At 34.6% G+C, this 20,583-nt stretch overlaps 1 protein-coding gene across 1 annotated transcript; it reads left to right on the top strand.

Moving 5' to 3' along the window:
- Positions 1 to 15,235: 15,235 nt before the first annotated feature.
- Positions 15,236 to 17,353, top strand: LOC131162265 (cytochrome P450 71A9-like). The gene is given in 4 exon segments (XM_058118571.1): positions 15,236 to 15,821; positions 15,824 to 15,994; positions 15,997 to 16,163; positions 16,279 to 17,353. Coding segments are annotated over 4 exon segments (1,545 nt in total). The 3' UTR covers positions 16,900 to 17,353.
- The last annotated feature ends 3,230 nt before the right edge of the window (positions 17,354 to 20,583 follow it).

Below are 20,583 nucleotides of genomic sequence, written 5' to 3'. Positions count from 1 at the left end.
ACTTCCTACGACGCATTGCAGTGGGTCGAGGTTATTCATCAATCATCGAATGGTAACTTCTATAAAACTATCTGACCATTATCTAATGAGTGTTATTTATGTTTACACCACCGAATTAATATTAATGATATTTTATATGATAATGTATCATGATCCCGAGACTAGCATAGAGGAGCCGATTTCTGATTTGTGTCAGAGAACACACCTATGGTGATTAGGGGAGTGGTGCCAAGCTGCGCAGAGCAAACATGTAAGCCAAATCTATTTTTTAGTTCATTATTTTTATTCAAAACGTTGAAGTTGTATTCTTATTTCTTCATTTTTATCATTTTCAAGACTGAAAATAGGCGAAGATGCTCGAGCTGAGGGAGGCACCCATTCTAGAGGGGAGTCAGCCATTGACGGATTGTGAGATCTTTACTCAAGTGCTTGGGGAACGAGCGGGGGGCCTGGGTGAAAGGTCTTAGGAGTGGATACATTGCCCCAACATCATCATCTTCTACGAGTGCGGTGTCTTGTGCTGAGTTTGAACGAGCGTGTCAAGCCACCAAGTCTCGAGTGGGTTAGGAGGTTCAGTGAATGCAGACGATGGAAATGGAGAACCAGCAATTGAATGATACGGTGTCCAACTATAGCTTGGAGAACCAGTAGTTGAAAGATATGGTGTCCAACTATGGCTTGGAGAACTGGCAGCTAAAAGAGAAGGTGTCCAACTTTGAAGCCAAGTTGGAGTTCCTTATTAACAGGCAAGCGCAGCTCGAACAAATGATACACCAATCTCGTCTAGATGATGTAGGCGGATCCTCCTCTTATTAGAAGGTATGTAAAAGGTAGTTTGATTCTGCAACATATTTGTCATTATGAGGTTTCATAGTAATAATATGAAATCGGTACATTCTGTAATCTAAATTTAATATTACTTGGTATAATTAGCATTTATGTGGGTCTTGGAAAGTATGAGCCTATGAGGGAAAGATGAAGCTCAAGATACCAACAATGCAAATCAATTTTTGAAAAAATTAAGTATTTTTGAACCTCCTTATATTCCTTGCTCCTTCTGAAATCCAAGCAGACGTACAATTTACAGTTTGCAACCCCTTACGCATGTGAAGAAGATAACACATTGAAAAAGAAATGAATGGTTCATAATATGGAATTGTCTAGGCATCTTTGAAATTTTAACCGGAGTGCGCAAGGTATGAGTAACTTTGATATATTCTGCAATAAGTGTTTGTTGTCGTATAAACAAAGGCCACTTTTTTTTTACAAGAGTGCTTATTTTGAGTGATAAGTGTTATAAGTGCTTTTTTTAAGTGCTCTGAAACGAGGACTAAGTTCATTTTGGTTACCTATTAGGTTGCATATGGCTATTTATTTATTTAGGTTTTTTCTTCACCATTTCCATCACCTTTGTAATGTTTGCCCCTCACCCTCATTGCAACAATTGTCTTTTTCTTTAGTAGGATTTCTTATCTAGTTAATTCTAATCATAATATGGATTGTTTGTGAATTGAGCGAAAATCACAAATCTTTATATGGAATTTTCATATAAGGAACAATAAGGAATTGGTGTTGGGATCTTTGTTGACTGTTGTAATCTATGAATTTAAGTCTTCTTTATTTTTGAGATTGAGGTTTTATCAAAGATCGAGTTCACTAAAACAAAATAAAATAAAATTCGTGGCATGCTAGTTTAGGGTTTGAATCTCCCATTGTTATGAATTTGGTTCTACTAGCTATATATGAGGTCTTTTCCTTAATCTTAATAAACGAAGAGTGAAAATATGTCATAGTGTATAGCAAGCCAAAGAAATTATTGAAGATGATACTAAAAATGATTGAAAGGATGAGTGAAATGATTTTGCTAAAAATGTTTCTGAAAGAATAAATGAAAATCCTTTATAGAATGTTGCATGCTTGAAATGAAATATTAGCTATATAGCTCTTATTCTAACATACTGTTTTATTTTTGAACTTCATCTCTAATGAACTGATGCTTAAGAGCTTATTATATCGTATGCTAGTCACAACTATTATGTGTTCATTGAATATCTTGTGAATATACTAGATTGAGTTGATACTGGTAGTATAAATGTCATCTACATGGCTGATACAGATTTGTGTATTGCATACTGGTAGTGAATCTAGGATTCTCGCATGCCCTTCTATATATATATAAACTCATTTTCAAGTCAAATTCTTTTAGGAAATTGTTCAAATTACAGTTGGTATGCTGCTGAAATTTTGTTAAACCTTTCTAAAAAATGAAATCAGAAATGATTTTGATAAAAAATTTTTTAAAAGGATGAGTGAAAATCCTTTATAGAATGTTGAATGCTTGAAATGAAACACTTACTATATGTCTCTTATTCTAATATATTGTTTTATTGTTTTATTTTTGAACTTCATCTTTAATGAACTGATGTTTAAGAACTTATTATATATTGCATGCTAGTCAAACATGTGTCCTGAACTCCTTACAGATATTCCACATGGCTTCAAATATGATATTTGGTCACTTGGTATGTGTTTTCTGTGGCGTATCTATGATAGTTACAATTATTTGAATTTTCAGTTTAATTTGTTTCTTATTTTTCAGGCTGCTATATGTATGAGATGATCGTTTATCGCCCTGCAATTAAAGCTTTTGTAAGTTCTCTTGATTGTTTTATTTTTTAGTTAACTCTTTCGATTTGAAACTATATAATTAGAGTGTTGTCCAATGTCCCAGGAATTTTTTTGATGACATTATGCTATTTGGTTTTAGCTATGAGCACCAAATTGTAGATGAACTTAAGTTATGTTTGGTTTGCAGAATGGAATAAAGTGGTATTGTAATAGTCACTATATACAGATATTATAGCTTGTAGAAAAAGGATGGTTATATTCTAAGGCATATTAAAGTTTACCAAGAAAAAGTTGTTGCTATTCAACAAATATAGAATTGCATTAGATACTTCCATGAGTTCTTTTCTTTTCTTTTCTTTTCTTTAGTTTTTTGACACCACCTACATGGCTCATTTGCATTATTTAATTATTATATTTGTTTTTGAGTCCTAAGAAAGTCATGTAAATCGTGAACATCACATTCTATTTCTTCATAAAACTATATTCTTATATAGATTATTTGTGAGAAGCATGAACACATTACATTATTTAATGCTTATTATATAAAACTCTTAGCTATTTTAAATTGTATCATTTTTTTTTTAATTATGTCCGAATGTTCGATTATTTTGCTATCAAATCATTGATACTTATAGTACGTATACATATATGTTCAAAAATCGTATACTAATGTTTTTTATAATCCTTAATTTGTAGGGTTTGCAGCTGTCACGATATCAACACAACGTCATGCTACAATCAGATGCAGTTTTGGAGTTTTTTTTATCTAAACAGATGAAATTTCTGTATTTGAATTTAAATTTGTATAATGTATTTGAATATGAATTTAAATTATTTATAAATTTGAATGATATATGAATTTTTTAGTAATTGTGGTTTAATGTTATGTATAGGAAAATGTAATTACAAATTTTTACGAGAATTAATTCTTTAAAAAAATTTAATAGTAAACTAATAGTGATGAATTTAAAAATCATCACTACTAGTAGAGTATCAGTAAATGTTTCAAAACCTTCACTAATAGTACAGTATTAGTGACGAATTTCAAAATCATTACTAAAACCAAAGTATTAGTGAAGATTTTAAATTCGTCATTACTACTCTACTATTAGTGACGATTTTGAAACTTTTACTAATACTCTACTAAAGCCCAAGTATTAGTGAAAATTTTATATTCGTCGCTAATACTTCACTATTAGTGACGATTTTGAAACCTTCACTAATACTCAACTTTTAGTGACGGTTTCCAAATTCGTTACTATTAGTCTACTATTAGTGACGAATTTAAGCCGAACCGATGTATAATTTATAATGACGGTATTAGGGTTTTAGTGACGGTGATAATCTGTCACTATTACTCTATTATTAGTGATGCTTGTAGTAATCCGTCATAGCGTCACTAATAAGTTTTACTAACGGCAATTATAACGACTATTTTAAAACCGAAACTAATACTATTAGTACGATTTTTTGATTAATAGTGATGGTTTTGATCCTTCACCAATAACCTCAAGGTTCTTACACCCCCATCAAACATTTTAATTTTAATACTTCCTTTGCCAATAATTTTACAAGAGACATCATTTCCCATCAGAATTGAACTTGAATTTACCAACCAGTAAGTGCTGAACCACTCCTTATTTGAAGTCATATGGTAAAAACATGCCGAGTCTAACTAGGATCCACAAGTTCATGAGATGATTCGATCCCAACGAAACTGAAAGTACATCATCATCACTGCAAACTGAATTTTCTTCTTGAACTACATTTGCTGATTTTGAAATCCTTTCAAGTTTTTTAGCATTTCCTTTCTTCCAATTTGGACATTCTGGTTTAATGTGCTCCTTTATACCGCACTTATAACTCCGAATATCCTTTTTCTTCTTGGATTGAGTTCAGGATTTTTGACTCGATCCATTTATGAATTTTCCTCTCCCACAATCATGGTTACCTTTCACCACAAGTCCTTCGTGTGAATTTTCATTGCATACTTTCATCCTTTGATGTAACCTTAACAACACACTTGTCACCTCTTCCAAGTTTAGAGTCTCCTTCCCCCATGTTAGAGTGGTAACTAGGTTCTCATACATGTGAGTCATTGGCAAGGAATTCAGTAGCATCAACGTCTTATCATCCTCTTCAAATTTCACATCAACCCACATTAAATCACTTGTGATTTGATTAAATGCATTGATGTGTTGGTTTAGGTTTGAACCTTTCACCATCTTAAGACAATAAAGACGTTGCTAAGAAAAAGTTTGTTAGTAAGAGATTTGAACATGTACCGGCTTTCAAGTTTTTACCAAACAACCATAGGAGAATCTTGCTTCATGACGTGATAAAGCAACTTCATTGGTCAAACACAATTGTATTGTAGCAATAACATTTGCCTCTAATTCTTTCCAATTAGCCTCATCCATACCTTTTGGTTGAACATCATACAATGCCTTCACCATCCTTTACTGCACAAGCAAATCTTTCACTCTTCTCTACCATAAACCAAAGTTTTTGGTTCCATTAAATTTGACAACATCAAATTTTGTAGACGAAGTACTTGATGCCAAAACAACAAGTGCTCTAATACCAATTGTTGTGAATAAACTCGGATTTTGCATAGCGAAAATTTAACGCAACAACAATGAAGGACAAATATGGAACACACACAAGCAGTATATATGAAAGCAAGAACAACAACGCAAAGAATTACGTGGTTCGACAATGCCTACATCCATGGGAGCAATCGGCAAAGGTTTCACCATATATGTGTCAAAGAACACAATACAATACTTCTTACAATGATATTCTTCATTTCCTCTCTATGAAAATATACCTATAATGGTATATTTATAAATACTTCGAAGGTTTCCCTCCAACCACACTGACGCTCACATTCAAAATTTGAAAGTAGTCTCGCTGTCCCAAGCTAAATCGTCGACAGTTTCAAGCAAGCCGTTGACGGTTTGAGATACCGAGAGCAAACTGTCTCATCAACATTCAGACAGCCGTCGACGATTACTTCGACGGAAAGATACCAAGAGCAGACATTTTGAGATTTCACCCAAACTGTCAACGGTTTCCCTCATTGCTGATTTAACTATGCCTTTTCTTCCTTGTGTATGTTGACGACTCAAGAATATGAGCCACCAAACACAACAAAGATAATTGGTGTATGTACCCAATTCTCATACTCCTATATGACAATTATACAATAGTTATAATTAAAAAAAAAAAAATGAAGGATTTGCAAATGTATTCATATGTACTATTATAATAATTTATGGGTATGTTTATAAATCTATATGTACTTTCACAAATAATGTGAAGCTTCTTATTGAAGTGAATAGTTCAAAGTTGTGTTTCTAATTTCATCCATCCGCACATGGTTTTTTTTTCTTTTTTTAATGATAGCATGGTAAGAGGGAGTGTGTGTATGTGTGCATGTGTGGTGTGGTGTGGTGTGTGTGTGTGTGTGTGTGCACACACGAGAGAGAATCCAAAAGGAAAAAAATATGAACCTTGCTATATATACATCACAACTTTAACGTGCTTGGAATCTCTATGTTGTTACTTAAACTCATGATTTTATCAATTTCAAATACAGTAAACTTAAAAAAAATTCTTCATTGATTGAAGGAAACAACACTCATAGCAGAATAAGTGCGACTTTTCTTCCTTATCTTTCAATGACTTTGGATTGCTCGAAGGCCGACCTATCTGTGACATGATCCACAACCCCACTTTGCACATTCACTTTTTATAGAGGGTTCACCTCTAAACTGAAATAGTATTGTTGAAGTTATCAAGATCTCGATAGAAATACAAAATCATAATGAATAGGCCTTGGGCCTTAACCCCCTTTGAGAGAAAATGACACACACAGAACCTTCTCCTCCCTCTCTCAATTTTCTAAAAAGATCAACTTAAAAGCAATTATCCACCAAGTCAATAGGCTATAAATTTGGGATGCTTGGAATTTTGACGGTGAAACTTCGACTATCGCTCATAATAACGAGATCCAACTAAACAGCTGCAGGAGGCCATCAATAGTAGGAAAAGAAGACGAATAGGGAGAAAGGAAGATGAATAGTCGAAAAAGAAGACGAATAGGGAGAAAGGAAGATGAATAGTCAGAAAAGAAGATGGACAGACTTTACATTATAGAATTTGGGACAAGAGCAAAATTTTAATTTTCTCTAAATTAAAGATGGAGGGTAAATTTGGTATTTGGATTTTTGTCACCTAGGGCTACCATAGTTTGGCCTTTGTGCTTTTAGAAGTACAAAAGTCAAATTTGGTATTTTGAATTTTCAAAGGTTTATCATACTAGAAATTGTATTTTATCATTTTTGTTGCTAAAGTCCACCAAAATAAAATATCTAAAATGAATATGGAAAAAGAAGAGACATCAAAATGGAGTTTTAACAAATCTAAGTACGTAAGATATTTTTTGTTTAACCTCTCAAAACAATATAAAGCACACACTCATGCTAACAAATGAGTACCGAATCAACATACACTTGATTTAAAAGACAACACAAATATGTGTTGTGTATATATATATATAACTTAAACACAAACTTGGAACTACTTAATAATGAAATTGATTTGAATTGTTTATGTTGGGTATACAATAAAAAGTTTTAAATTTTTTTTTTTAAAAAAAAGGAAAAAGCGACCACAAGGTCATCACAACATTGATAGCACTTAGAGGAGGCACATATACCAAAAAGAAAAAAAAAACAAAAACAAAGCATGGAGAGAAAAAAGTTACCATAATATGAATTATCGTGTAAGAAATTTTACATTGTATATTTACTTTTAACCTGATTTTTAAATACTCCTAACAAGCTTTAACTATAAAAAAATTATATATGATAATAGAAATAAATGTAGTAAAAAAATTATATATGATAATAGAAATAAATGTAGTTATTAATTTTTAAATTATGACATAAAAAATTTAGGTGCATGTCATTTACTGTTTTTAAAAAGTATATATACAACATTTGGTATAAATATTGATGAAATAATAGTGATCATATCTTTATTATTTATACCATCTAATCTTCCATAGAATCTAAGTAGGTTGGAAGTATGATGGAATATATATATATATGTATGTATGGATGGGAGTGGAAGGAGTACGTGTCCTCTGATACCAATCAAGAGTCGTCCCTTCAAAAATCATTAAAAGCATCGTGGAAAAATGGAACCCGTAATGCATTTTTCTCCTTTTCCTGGATTGATGAACATACGTAGTCGCAAGACAATAGTTAACCAGAAGAAGACAAATTGAACCACACCAGAGTTCAATCCAAATCCGATATGATAAAAGTCACTACTATGGCCAAAAAAAACAATGACACCAACTTAATTGAGCATCATCATCCTACAACCTCTGCTAGAGAACATTAATGGAGTCGTTGCTTCTTCTTTTGCCACCTCTCATCATCTCCATCTTCCTCTTCCACTTTCTTAAACTGATCACAAACAATGAGCAGATCAGCCGTCAGCAGCGTCAGCGGCAGCACCGCCCTCCCTCCGGGCCCCTTCGCCCTCCCCTTCATCGGCAACTTCCACCATCTACTACTCGGCAGCTTCCCCCTTCACCGCCGCCTGCGACAGCTGTTCAATAAGCACAGCCCCTCATGTCCCTGAGGTTGGGCCGCATCTCAACCCTCGTGGTTTCCTTCACAAGAATGGCCAAAGAAGTCATGAAGACCCACGACCTCGCATTCGCTGGCCGACCAGCCTTGCTCGGCCAACAGAAAATATCATACAACGGCTGCGACTTGATGTTCGTTCCCTACAGTGATTATTGGAGGGAGATGAGAAAAATATGTGTCCTGCATCTTTTCAGCACCAAGAGGGTGAAATGTTGAACTGTAAAGTCATTTCTAACATTCAATGTCCAACATAAGAGTTGTACTATTCATATGGTGGTTGTACTATTTATATCGTGGTTGTACAATTTATTTGGTGGTCACACAAGTCTACAAAGGTGACTGCACAAGTCTACAAAGGTGGCTGCTTAAGTCTACAAAGGTGTGTTGCAGAAAGGAAAATTTAACAAAGGTGAGCAGTACTCTCTACTATAAATAGAGATGCCTACTAGGAGTTCCAATTCATCCCAAGCATCTCCAACTCTAGCTTAAAAGAAAGAGAAATCAAGTACGCTCCTAAAAAAGTGTCTTTGTTGTAGCCTGTTATTTCTAATGAGATTTGTATACTCCTAATTCAAGAGAGATATATCATTATTCTCCTCTTGTAATTAAAGAGAAGTTATATCATTATTTTTCATAGTGGATTCCTTATACTCTTGCCCGTGGTTTTTCTCTCGATTTGTTTGAGGATTTTCCACGTAAATCTTGGTGTCAATTCTTATTTTCTCATTTCTTATTTTAACTGTGTGATACTATTCCTACCCATTTAATTTCCTAACAGTGGTATCAGAGCCCTGGGTTACGGCCTTTGGGTTGGGGTTACCATTCATGGTTATTATTCAAACGTGTCATCGGATACTTTTACAGTATTGTGAACGTATACATGATTTGTTCGAGTATACAATTCCATTTATTTACGATATTGTTCACGTATACGGTATTGATCACGGTGAAAAAGTGGAAACCGATTTAGTGGAGGAGCAGATTTTATCTACTACAATGGCAGCAAAGTATGAAATTGAGAAGTTCAATGGGGGTAATTTCTCCCTTTGGAAATTGAAGATGAAGGTGGTCCTGAGAAAAGAAAATTGCTTAGCGGCAATAAGAGACAGACCAATAGGGATAACTAATGAAAAATGGAACGAGATGGATGACAAGGCTATGGCTAATCTTCATCTAGCGTCAGCAGATCCAGTGTTATCAAGCATTGTAGGGAAGAAGTCAGCAAAAGAAATTTGGGATGCACTGACAAAGCTCTATGCGGTAAAGTCACTTCATAATAAGATTTTCTTAAAGAGGCAACTCTACACTCTTCGAATAAGTGAGTCCACATTAGTTGCAGACCATATCAACAATCTTAATAGGTTGTTTTCCCAACTGACAACGTTAGGCCATAAGATTGAGCCAACCAAACGAGTGGAGCTTCTACTCCAAAGTCTGCCATATTCGTATGATCAACTCATCATCGACATTACAAATAATATTTAGTTAGATAATCTAGTCTTCGATGATGTTGCGGCGGCTATTTTGGGAGAGGAATCTAGGCGCAAAAACAAGGAAGACAGATCGTCTAGCTCTTAACAAGTTGAAGCACTATCGATGACGAGAGGACGATCAATAGAACCTGGCTCTAGTGGGAGTCACGATCATGGTAGATCAAAGTCAAGGAGTAAGAAGAATTTTAAATGCTACAATTATGGCAAAAGGGGGCACATCTCGAAGGATTTTTGGCATAAGAAGAAGAATGCAGGGAAAGCTCCTGAGGAGAACACTTCTCAAGGATGCGCTGTGAGTACCGCCAGTTATGGAGAAATCCTATATTGCGAAGTGGAAACTATCTCTAAAGGTGGTAAAAAACTCACTGATGTATGGATCACGAATTCAGGAGCAACCTGGCACATGACCTCTCCCCGAGAATGGTTCCACTTTTATAAACCTGTTTCAGGCGGATTTGTATTCATGGGTTAAAATCATGCCTTAGAGATTGTTGGTGTTGGTAATATCAAACTAAAGATATACGATGGTATGATTCGCACTATTCAAAGGGTACGACATGTGAAGGGCTTGAAGAAAAATTTACTGTCTCTTAGATAGTTAGATGACCTCAGTTGTAAGACCCATATTGAAAATGGGATCTTGAAGGTTGTCAAAGGCGTGCTTGTATTGATGATGGCAAGAAAGATCGTGGCAAATCTATACGCACTGCTGGGATATACTATACAACAGGGAGATGCATCAGTTGCATCAACCCAGGAAGAATCAACGATAATGTGGCATCACAAACTTGGCCACATGTCTGAACGTGGTCTGAAGATTCTTTTAGAACGTAATCTTCTTCCCGAACTCAAATCAGTAAGTTTACCTTTCTGTGAGTATTGTGTTACAAGTAAGCAACATAGATTAAAATTTTGAAAGATCTACTGCCAAAAGCAAACACATTCTAGACTTGATTCATTATGATGTATAGGAATCACCAGTTCCATCCCTAGGAGGAGCACATTTTTTTTATCATTTTTTGATGACTACTCCAAGAGATTATGGGTGTATCCAATCAAGAGGAAGTGAGATGTGTTTCTAGTATTCAAAGAATTCAAAGCACAGGTGGAACTTGAATTTGGAAAAAATAATCAAGTGTTTAAGGATAGATAATGGAGAAGAATATAAAGACGGCAATTTTATTTCATTTTGCAAGCAAGAGGGTTTTCAAACGCAGTTAATTGTTGTACATACACCTCAACAAAATTGCGTAGCAGAGCGGTTGAACATAATCATATTGGAAAGGACCAGAGCCATGTTGAAGACTACAGATCTAGCCAAGTCATTCTAGGCTGAAGTAGTCAGAATCGCTTGTTATGTGATAAATCGGTCACCGTCAACAGTAGTTGGTTTGAAAACACCGATGGAGATGTGGATTGGTAAGCCAGCGTAGTATTCTTCTCTTCACATATTTCGATGTCTTGCATATGTAATGTATAATGTCTAGGAAAGAACTAAACTGGACCCAAAGTCCAGGAAATGCATATTATTGGGTTATGCTGATGGAGTCAAGGGGCATCGCCTTTGGGATCCCACTGCTCGCAAGGTCGTAGTCAGCAGGGATGTGATTTTTGTAGAAAATGAACTACAGAATAAAGAAAACAACGGAACTTCGGAAACGACTACTATTGTTTAGATGGAAGAAAAGAAAGACTCTTCTGAAGCCGCACTAGAGCATAAGGAAAAAGAACCAAATGAGACTGTTGACTATGTGAGTTCGATCTCTGTTTTGATGCTGACAAAACACTGTGAACTTATGTGTGTATTTAGTATGTGCACATGTCTTCAATTAAGATCACATATAAGGGACAGGGAGCATAGAGGCCAAGAAGGATTGTATACATTCTTTTGGTGTACCTCATTGAGTGAAGAACATGAAGATTGAAGACATTTCTGTTTTCATTGTAATTGTATTTAGATTTTGGATCTATAATAATGGACTGTATTATTTGCATGTCATGCATGATAGGATATAAGTTCAAAGACCCTAAACTGACCTTAGGACCCAAAGCATTGCATGAAAAAGCCCCCTATAACTTAGAATTAACAAATATGTGAGTAGGGGTACCTTTAAAATGGAGTTAGAAATTAAATGGACAACATTGGTGTGTTCATTGAACCGAACCCCAACACAAAGAAACCCTTCGGTTGATCCTACCTCTCCGGGGTCAAAATGTTGACCAATCGGTCGACCATCCTAAAATGTATACCAAGGCCCTAGTCGACCGAACGGACACGTGGGAAGTCCCAACGCCTTGGTTAACGGAACCTTTAGGTTCAAAAGGACTTGTGTTAGTTTTGGTGCAACCCTAAGAGGGGGGGGGAGGGAGTGAATTGAGATTTTAAAATTTGTCGCCTAGGTCCGTTGATTTTATCAAAAGTATAACACAGCCTAGGGTCAGTCTGCATAATCAACAAATAAACATACACGTGCAATAAAAGTAAAGTGCAAAGAGTAAATATTACACACAATATGTTATCGAGATTCGGCCAAATTGTCTACGTCCCCGCCTTGGCTACACCAGCACAAAGATTCCACTAAAACCCACTTAATCGGTGGAGCGGCACCGATTACAACCAATTCAATTCAAAGGGCTGACCTCAACCAACACGCCTTACCAGGATGACACACCTAACTTTTCTAACCGGGTTTAAGCCAGTCCGGGACTATTCAACAGGGGATTAGTCGTGTGTCCAAAACGATCTTATTCACTATTATTTATAAAAAAAAATGTTTAGTGCATGAAAATAAAATAAAATCAAATTTATCACTTGATTTCATCATTATTTTTATTTAAAATTTCATTCCACTGTTCTTTTATCATATTTCAAACATAATGCAATTTGGGATAGTGAAGAATGGTAGCAAGATATAACAATATATGCACATATTTGTATGAATTTAATCATAATAATCTTGTATGAATTGATACATGTAATTCATGTGTAAGTATTTACATCATATGAATTAAATCATGCCATGAACTTGTAAATAATTGTATAAATTGAATTTTTTAGAGGCAATAAATTAAATACACATCCATTCATTTGCGTTTTTTTCAAACTTGGTTTAGCTAAGAAAGCAAAATGTAGCTTTTACAGCATGACGTTTAATTTGTTCATAGCAAGGAGTGAGGAACCTATTTTCAATTTCTTTACTGTTGCAGTTTTTATTCCTGCTAATAATTTAATACATTATTTGCTGTTACGGGTCCTAAAGCATAAGAAAAGAAAATAAGTATTATTTAATTTAATAACAGTTTTCTATTTATCTTTTCTCTTCTTTTTTCTTTTCAATTTAATTAAATCATATTGCGAAATAAATTTTTATTTACTTTTTCTTCTATTTGTTTTTTTTTCTCTCTGGTTCTATCAAATACTTGCGAAATAAATTCGTGCTCACTTTTATCTTTAAATTAAATAATAATTTAAAATATTAATAAATAATTAAAAAACCGCAAAAGAGTATAAATTTAAAATATATTATAATAAAAAATTCAAATTAATTATAATTTTTTTTCAACTCACATTTAAGGATTACAAAAGCAATTCTATAATTTAAAAAAATGTTAAAATTAATTCTTTAAATGATGTATGTTTTTTAAAAGTTTAGAAAGTTTATAGATATATTTTTGATTAAAATTCAAATGATCCTTTTATTTTAATCTTGATTTAAATTTTTATATAAATATACTATATAATACACAAGAATTAATTCTCTTCATCAAAGTAGTATAGCAACGTATTGTTAGAATAACACAAATTTATAATTTTTTTTCTCAGCTTTTATCAAAATTAGTAAGCAATAACAGAAACAAAAGATAATAAAATAAATAAAAGTATTATGATAATTTTTTTTTATAAATAAAAAATAAAAAAGATATGAAAGAAATTGAGGTTTAAAAAGGGAACATGCATGCCTGCATGTAGACTCAAATACTTAAAAAATCAAATTAAATATATTCATTAAAATAAATTCACGGCATCCGCATATTTAGACATGTTTTAAATTTAGATTTGGATAAGATATGATATAAAATTGTATTACAATTTATTTAAATTTATATAAATTTAAATTTAAGATGTAAAATTGTGCTCCCCAAAACATAAATTCTATTAAATTAATACTTCACTATGTGAGGAGGGGCGTAATGGTTAATGGCCGGAGAGAAATTGGTAGTGGTATAGTTATGAAATGGACCTGACAAGTGGCCCGTGCAGTGACATAGGCCCAGAGAAAATGACAGCAACTGTGCAGATGGCGGCCCATCTAGCAACTGTGCTGCCGTATACTACTCTACTCTTTGTTTTTCGGTTTTTTTTTCTAAGTGAATGTAGTAATGGAGCGCGTTTGGCTTTGTCAAAAGATAGACTGATATCTAAATTTAGGGTTTGCTTGATAAGGTTGATGTTTTTTGTTATTGTTTCTATTTTGTGACATTGAAGAAGTAGATTATAAAAATGCATTTGTTTATATTATCAGTTTTCTAGTTCTGTTACTAATTTTTAACTATTTACTTAAAAATTGAAAGATCTAATTTTATGATTTTCAGTTATTTTGGTAACAACTCTCCTTTATTTACTTTTAACAGCTAACCAATTTTTCTTTGTGCATGTGTGCAGGTGCTTGGAGAATCGAAATCCCTACCTCTTTTTAGTAATCGTAGGCGACAAAAATCAGAATACAAAATTTACCCTTTATGTTTAATTCATATAAAATTAAATTCCATCAACGTCCCAAATTCAATGATGTGAAGTCCACAACTATATTTAGCTGAATCTTGCAATTATGTGATAGTGGGAGTCTCAGCATTGGAATTCCAAGCATCTCAGTTTATGGCTGGTTGGCTTGTTAAACAATTACATTTAAGGTAATCTTTTTTGGAAAATTTAGAAAAGGAGGCAGAAGATTCTGCAGGTGTCATCCTCTATTAAAGGGGGTTAAGGCTCAATGTAATGATGTACTAATTTCCCAAGCATATCACTACTCTGCATGCCAAAATAATTACACATTAGTTCCAGTCCCCACAAGAAAAGAAAGTTGACGTATGTGTTTTGAACCCTATCGAAACATGGGCACGGACAAAAATAGGATCATGGGCTGGGCATGTAGGAGTGGACATCATTTATTAAACATCACGTGTGCAGATGAATCCGTCTAAAACCAAACTATTAATAAGTGGGATTTTAAATAGAAAACTAAAGCTGGATGGTGATGCAATAAGATAGACTTTGATACCAAATGACAAATTAAAATTGGCATCTGCAAATTTCCACTCAAATAACTGTTTGCTACCCAGCAACTGGCTTCAGTACACGTACACCAGCCAGATGTCCATTTAAAGATCTCCACGATCACCATTGTTATGTATGCAAGGATTGCAAGCAGCCAAACCTAAGCTAGCTCTATGCTCGCATGTATGGAGTTCCATCTTCTCCTTCTAGCCTTGATCTCTGTCTTCCTCTTCTATTTTCTGTTGCTGCTGCTGCAAGAGCATAGGAAAACAGAGGAGAGGAGACAGCTTCTTCCACCAGGTCCTCCCGGCCTTCCGTTCATCGGCAACTTGCACCAGCTGATCAAACACAACGCCACCCCTCATCTCTACCTGTGCCAATTGTCCAAGAAGTATGGTCCCCTTATGTCGTTGAGGCTTGGTGTTGTGCCTGTCATAGTCATATCTTCTGCAAAAATGGCCAAAGAAGCCTTGAAAACTCATGATCTCGCATTCTCCGGGAGGCCTTCCATGCTTGGCCAGCATAAACTATCCTACAATGGCTCGGGCTTGATTTTTGCCCAATATGGTGACTACTGGAGGGAAATCAGAAAATTTTGTGTTCTTCATCTTTTTGGTACCAAGAGGGTACAATCCTTTCGGCCTGTTCATGAAGAAGAGGTCTTGGCCATCATCGATAAAATCTCTACGTTTTCTTCTCCTAAACAAGAAGTGAATTTGAGTGAGATGTTGATGTCTCTTTCAAACAACATAATTTGTAGAATTGCTTTGGTAAAAGGTACGAGGACAAGGATGTCGAGGGATGTGGAGGAAATAGCTTCCACAAGATCCTCAATGAAGCTGAGGCCTTGGCCTGCAGCTTCTTTTTGTCGGACTATTTCTCATTTTTGGGTTGGGTGGACAAACTAACTGGACTATGTGGTAGGCTAGATAAAATTTTAGGGAATTGGATTTGATTTTCCAAGAAATTATTGATGAGCACCTCAATCCAAAGAGGTCGAGATTCGAGCAAGAAGATGTTGTCGACATCTTACTCCAACTCAGAAGCGATCAACTATTTACAACTAATCTCACTTTTGACCAAATCAAGGCATTGATCATGGTATGTGTGTGCACACATCTGCATATAGCTAATTCGAAATTCAGATCCTTTATTAAAATGCTAACTTGCTAGTATAATGAATCTATACTAATTATTATTATTGCTTGTTTTCCAGGATGTGTTTATTGCTGGAACAGACACAAGTGCAGGCACTATAATTTGGGCAATGACCGAGTTAATGAAAAATCCTAGGGTGATGAAGACTGCACAAGAAGAACTTAGAAGTTTAATAAAGGAAGATTTCATAGATGAAGATAATCTTTCTAAACTAACTTACCTTAAAGCTGTGGTGAAAGAGACAATGAGAGTACACCCTATAGCTCCCTTGCTTGTTCCTCGAGAAACAATTGAAAAGTGCACTATTGATGGGTATGAGATTCAACCCAAGACGATTGTATATGTAAATGCATGGGCCATAGCAAGGGATCCCGAGTCTTGGGAAAAACCAGAAGAGTTCTTGCCTGAAAGATTCCTAGGCAGTTCTATAGACTTTAAAGGACAAGATTTTGAATTAATACCGTTTGGGGCTGGCCGAAGAGGTTGCCCTGGTATGCATCTCGGAGTTATGACAGTGGAACTCACACTCGCCAATCTTCTTTACTCCTTCGATTGGGACCTGCCAAGTGGGATGAAAGAAGAAGACATCGACACGGAGGTGGCTCCAGGCATTGCAATGCTCAAGAAAGTTCCTCTTAACCTTTTGGCTAATAAGTATCTAGTACGTATGTTGAGATGAATGTGCGTATCCTACTTCTTCTTTTTTTTTTTTTTTTGGGTTAAAGAAATTGACCTTATTTGAGGTTTGGTGAAAAGACAATAGCCTCTCTTGAGGTTTCAAAAATTTCAAGGACCTTCCCTGAGGTTTCATGAATTTCAACGATCTCTCTTCAGATTTTCCAAAAAGACACAAAACTTCCATTGTATCTTACAAAAAGATTAGTTTTTTAAGGGGAAGCTTGTGCCTTTTTAGCAAATCTCGAGGGAGGTATGTGACATTTTTGTAACCTCATGGGAGCTTCGCGGTATTTTTGAAATCTCAAGCGAGATCTTTGTCTTTTTTCCAAATCTCAGGGGAGGTAAGTATCTTTTGTCCTCTTTTTTTTTTTTTTCTAATTTCTTCTTTTAAATCAAGATGTTGCAACCTAAAAAGGGTGTTTGAATGAAATAAAAGGGGTTTGTGTTTTATACAACTTTTAATCCAAAATGTTCAATTTTAATTTGAATAATTAAAAAAATGCTTGGGTTATTTCAAACATAAGTTACATATATAAGTCATTTTCACGTAATCAAAGAGATGGAATTGTAAACTTAGTTATTTGTGTTATGGAAAGAAATTTCAAGTATCAAATGTATATGTAAGTGCTAAATTTGTGCAAGAAAATAGGAATATAGAATATATTGCTTGTGTGTCAACTTTTCTTGTATATACTGATTGTTATCGACAAATTTGCATAATATTTGTGTAATTAGAAAAAAAATTTAGAACCTTGATTAGATCGGTTCGTTGGACATGAGCAATGGAGTTGCCATTGTACCCACTTAAAGCTTTGTAACATTTATAAGTTAAATAAAATGTAAATATTGTTGTAAAACATGTATTTTGATGTGGATAACTATCTAGATAATAGGTTACAACTTTTGGTATGCTCAAATAATGGTTCATTATGTGGTTAAATTTTGGGATGCCAATGTATTTGCCTATATAAGGACATGCTTTACAACAAAATGAGATAATAAGATGATTAGCAACATCTATGTTAGCTTTGGTGTATTTCCAAGAGGTGGGGGGGGGGGGTGAATTGGAATTTTAAAATTGATTCCTAGGTTTAGCTAATCTAATAGCAGTATATTCGCAACCTAGGGTCTGTCTATACAGTTCCAAATGCGCAAATGAATATAACGTGCAGAAATTAAAATCATGCACAACATTCACCAACTATAACATACATGTGCAGAAATATAAATTGCAGAAAGATAAACAGTGCACACAAGATATGTTCTTGGGGTTTGGCTAACTATGCCTATCTCTCTGCCTCTAACTTGCAAACCCGAAGATTCCACTAAAGGCTCACTTAACGGGTGGAGCGGCACCGATTACAACTTGGTTAATTTAAGGGACTGACCTCAACCAACACGCCTTACCAGGATGGCCCACCTAACTTTCCTAACCGGGTCTAAGCCAGTCTAGGACTATTTACTAGGGCTAGTCTCCCTCTTCATGCCTGTGCTTGGAATACAACAAATGTGTAATACTATTTTGCATACATGGAAATATGCTTCTTACACTAAGAAGATTATGTACCACAATATGCGCAAGTAATAATCAATCCACACCAAACATGTAAGAACTGTAAGCTCAATGGTGTATATGTGCAATCTACACTCAATATAATGATTATACTTAGTCAAGCACAAGAGTGTTCAAACAAGTTAATCTTTGAAAGCAAAGTATATGAAATCTCAATATCAGATTGGTATTTCAAAGATGCTAGCAATATTATTCAAACGAACTAAAAAATATTTTCTCAAATTGTATCAAGCACAAGAGTTGTTTGAAAACAAGTTTTGTAAAATATTTTGCACACAAAAATAATTACTTAAGGAATCTTGCAATGACAATGCAAAGATCCTCAAGTTAAAGAGTTTTCCTAGCACAAGATTTATCAAGTTAAATCCGTGGGAAGAACCCTAGCCAAACTCTCAATAAAAATCAAACAATACAAATATTAATGAGAGTATAGGACTATTTAGGATAACTAATAATCTAAACACTCTCTTTAGGCTTGGATGATCAAAGAAAGCGAAGTAGAGGAGTATTTTGGATTGTGTTTGACAAAATAGGCTTTTTAAATTTGAGAGGATATTTCATTAATGATCTTGCTAATCTAATGCTAATTATTCCAAATGAGGGGGTATATATAGAGCTTCCCAAAAATATAACCGTTCAGGACACATATGGAATAATTATAAATATTTTAATATATTTTAATACAATTAACCCTGTTTAAATATTTTAATCATATATTGGGACAACTCGAGAGCACCGGTCGACCGAAAGAAGTTTGGTTGACCGAGTAGTGCAGAGATCGGTTGACCGGGGTATAAATTGAACTACAAGTTCGGTCAACAGGACATGGAGGTTCCAAGGCAATTTTTCTTTTTAGTGCGGTTCGGTCGACCAGGAACCTTTTGAACTAACTAGTTCGATCGACTAGACAGTTGAATTCCACATGCGGGAACTTGGTCAACCAGGGCATTGACATGCAAGTTGGGCACGGTCGATCGAGTGGTCAAAGTGTCGACTTATAAGGAGTTCGGTCGACCGGGAGGAATTTACTGGCCATGGCTCGGTCGACTAGGATGTGGTCAAATTTTTGACTCAGTCCTAGTTTGGTCGACCAACAAATATATGCTTGAGAGGTTCGATCAACCGAAGATGCATATTTAGTGCATTTCGGTTCTTTTCACATATATGATCATCCTTTCCATATAACTATATATATATATATATATATATATATATGTGCATGTATGAGTGTCCTAGGGTCACTCTAGGTCTTCTTTAGGATACTAAAAATATCTATTGTCGGTCGACCAAGGGTGATCCCTAGGTCTTTCTAAGGTCATGATTTTGTGTAGGGACCTTGAGTCGTTCTAAGGTTTTTGAGCTTTGTAGTTCCTATATGCATGATATGCATTAAATATAACAGACTTTTCCTATTTAAATATTACAGACCCGAATTAAATAATAATAAAATACAATAAAAATGATCTTCAAGATCTTCAAGCTTTACTTCATGTGCCATTAGTGTATCTGCTAATATAAACCTGCACACAAACTTGAAAGTCATCAAATACAAAGAGTATTTGTCATTATCAAAACTAGGAATGACCTATATGGTCAACAATCTAGTTCCTGAAGAACTAGACTGTTGAATTTCTATAACTCCAAACTTTTTTTTTCCTCTTTTTATTTCATTTACAATACATTATCAGCACGATCAAGTCTCTAATAGTATAGCAAGTTTCATTGGTATTATTCTAAGTGACTTTATGATGTCAAACCTCACAAACCTTGAATTCGTTGTCCTTGATATTTCTGGAAGAAATTATCTATCATGGGTACTTGATGCTGAGATCCACCTTAATGCTATGAATCTGGGAAGTATAATTGAAGAAGGAAATCAAGCATCCTTGCAAAATCGCGCAAAGGCAATGATTTTCTTTCGACACCATTCACGTGAATAATTGAAAGTTGAGTACCTTACTATTAAGGATCCATTAGTCCTTTAGGACAACTTAAAGGAGAGATATGAATACCAAAAAATGGTAATTCTTCCAAAATCTTGATATGATTGGATATACTTATGACTGCAAGATTTTAAAACTGTAAGTGAATATAATTCCGTCTTGTTCAAAA

The sequence above is a fragment of the Malania oleifera genome, chromosome 8, assembly GCF_029873635.1.
Source record: "Malania oleifera isolate guangnan ecotype guangnan chromosome 8, ASM2987363v1, whole genome shotgun sequence".
In the NCBI taxonomy this organism is placed as follows: Eukaryota; Viridiplantae; Streptophyta; class Magnoliopsida; order Santalales; family Ximeniaceae; genus Malania; species Malania oleifera.
The sequence above is the reverse complement of the archived record's forward strand: the minus strand, read 5'-3'. Positions and strand labels throughout refer to the sequence as shown.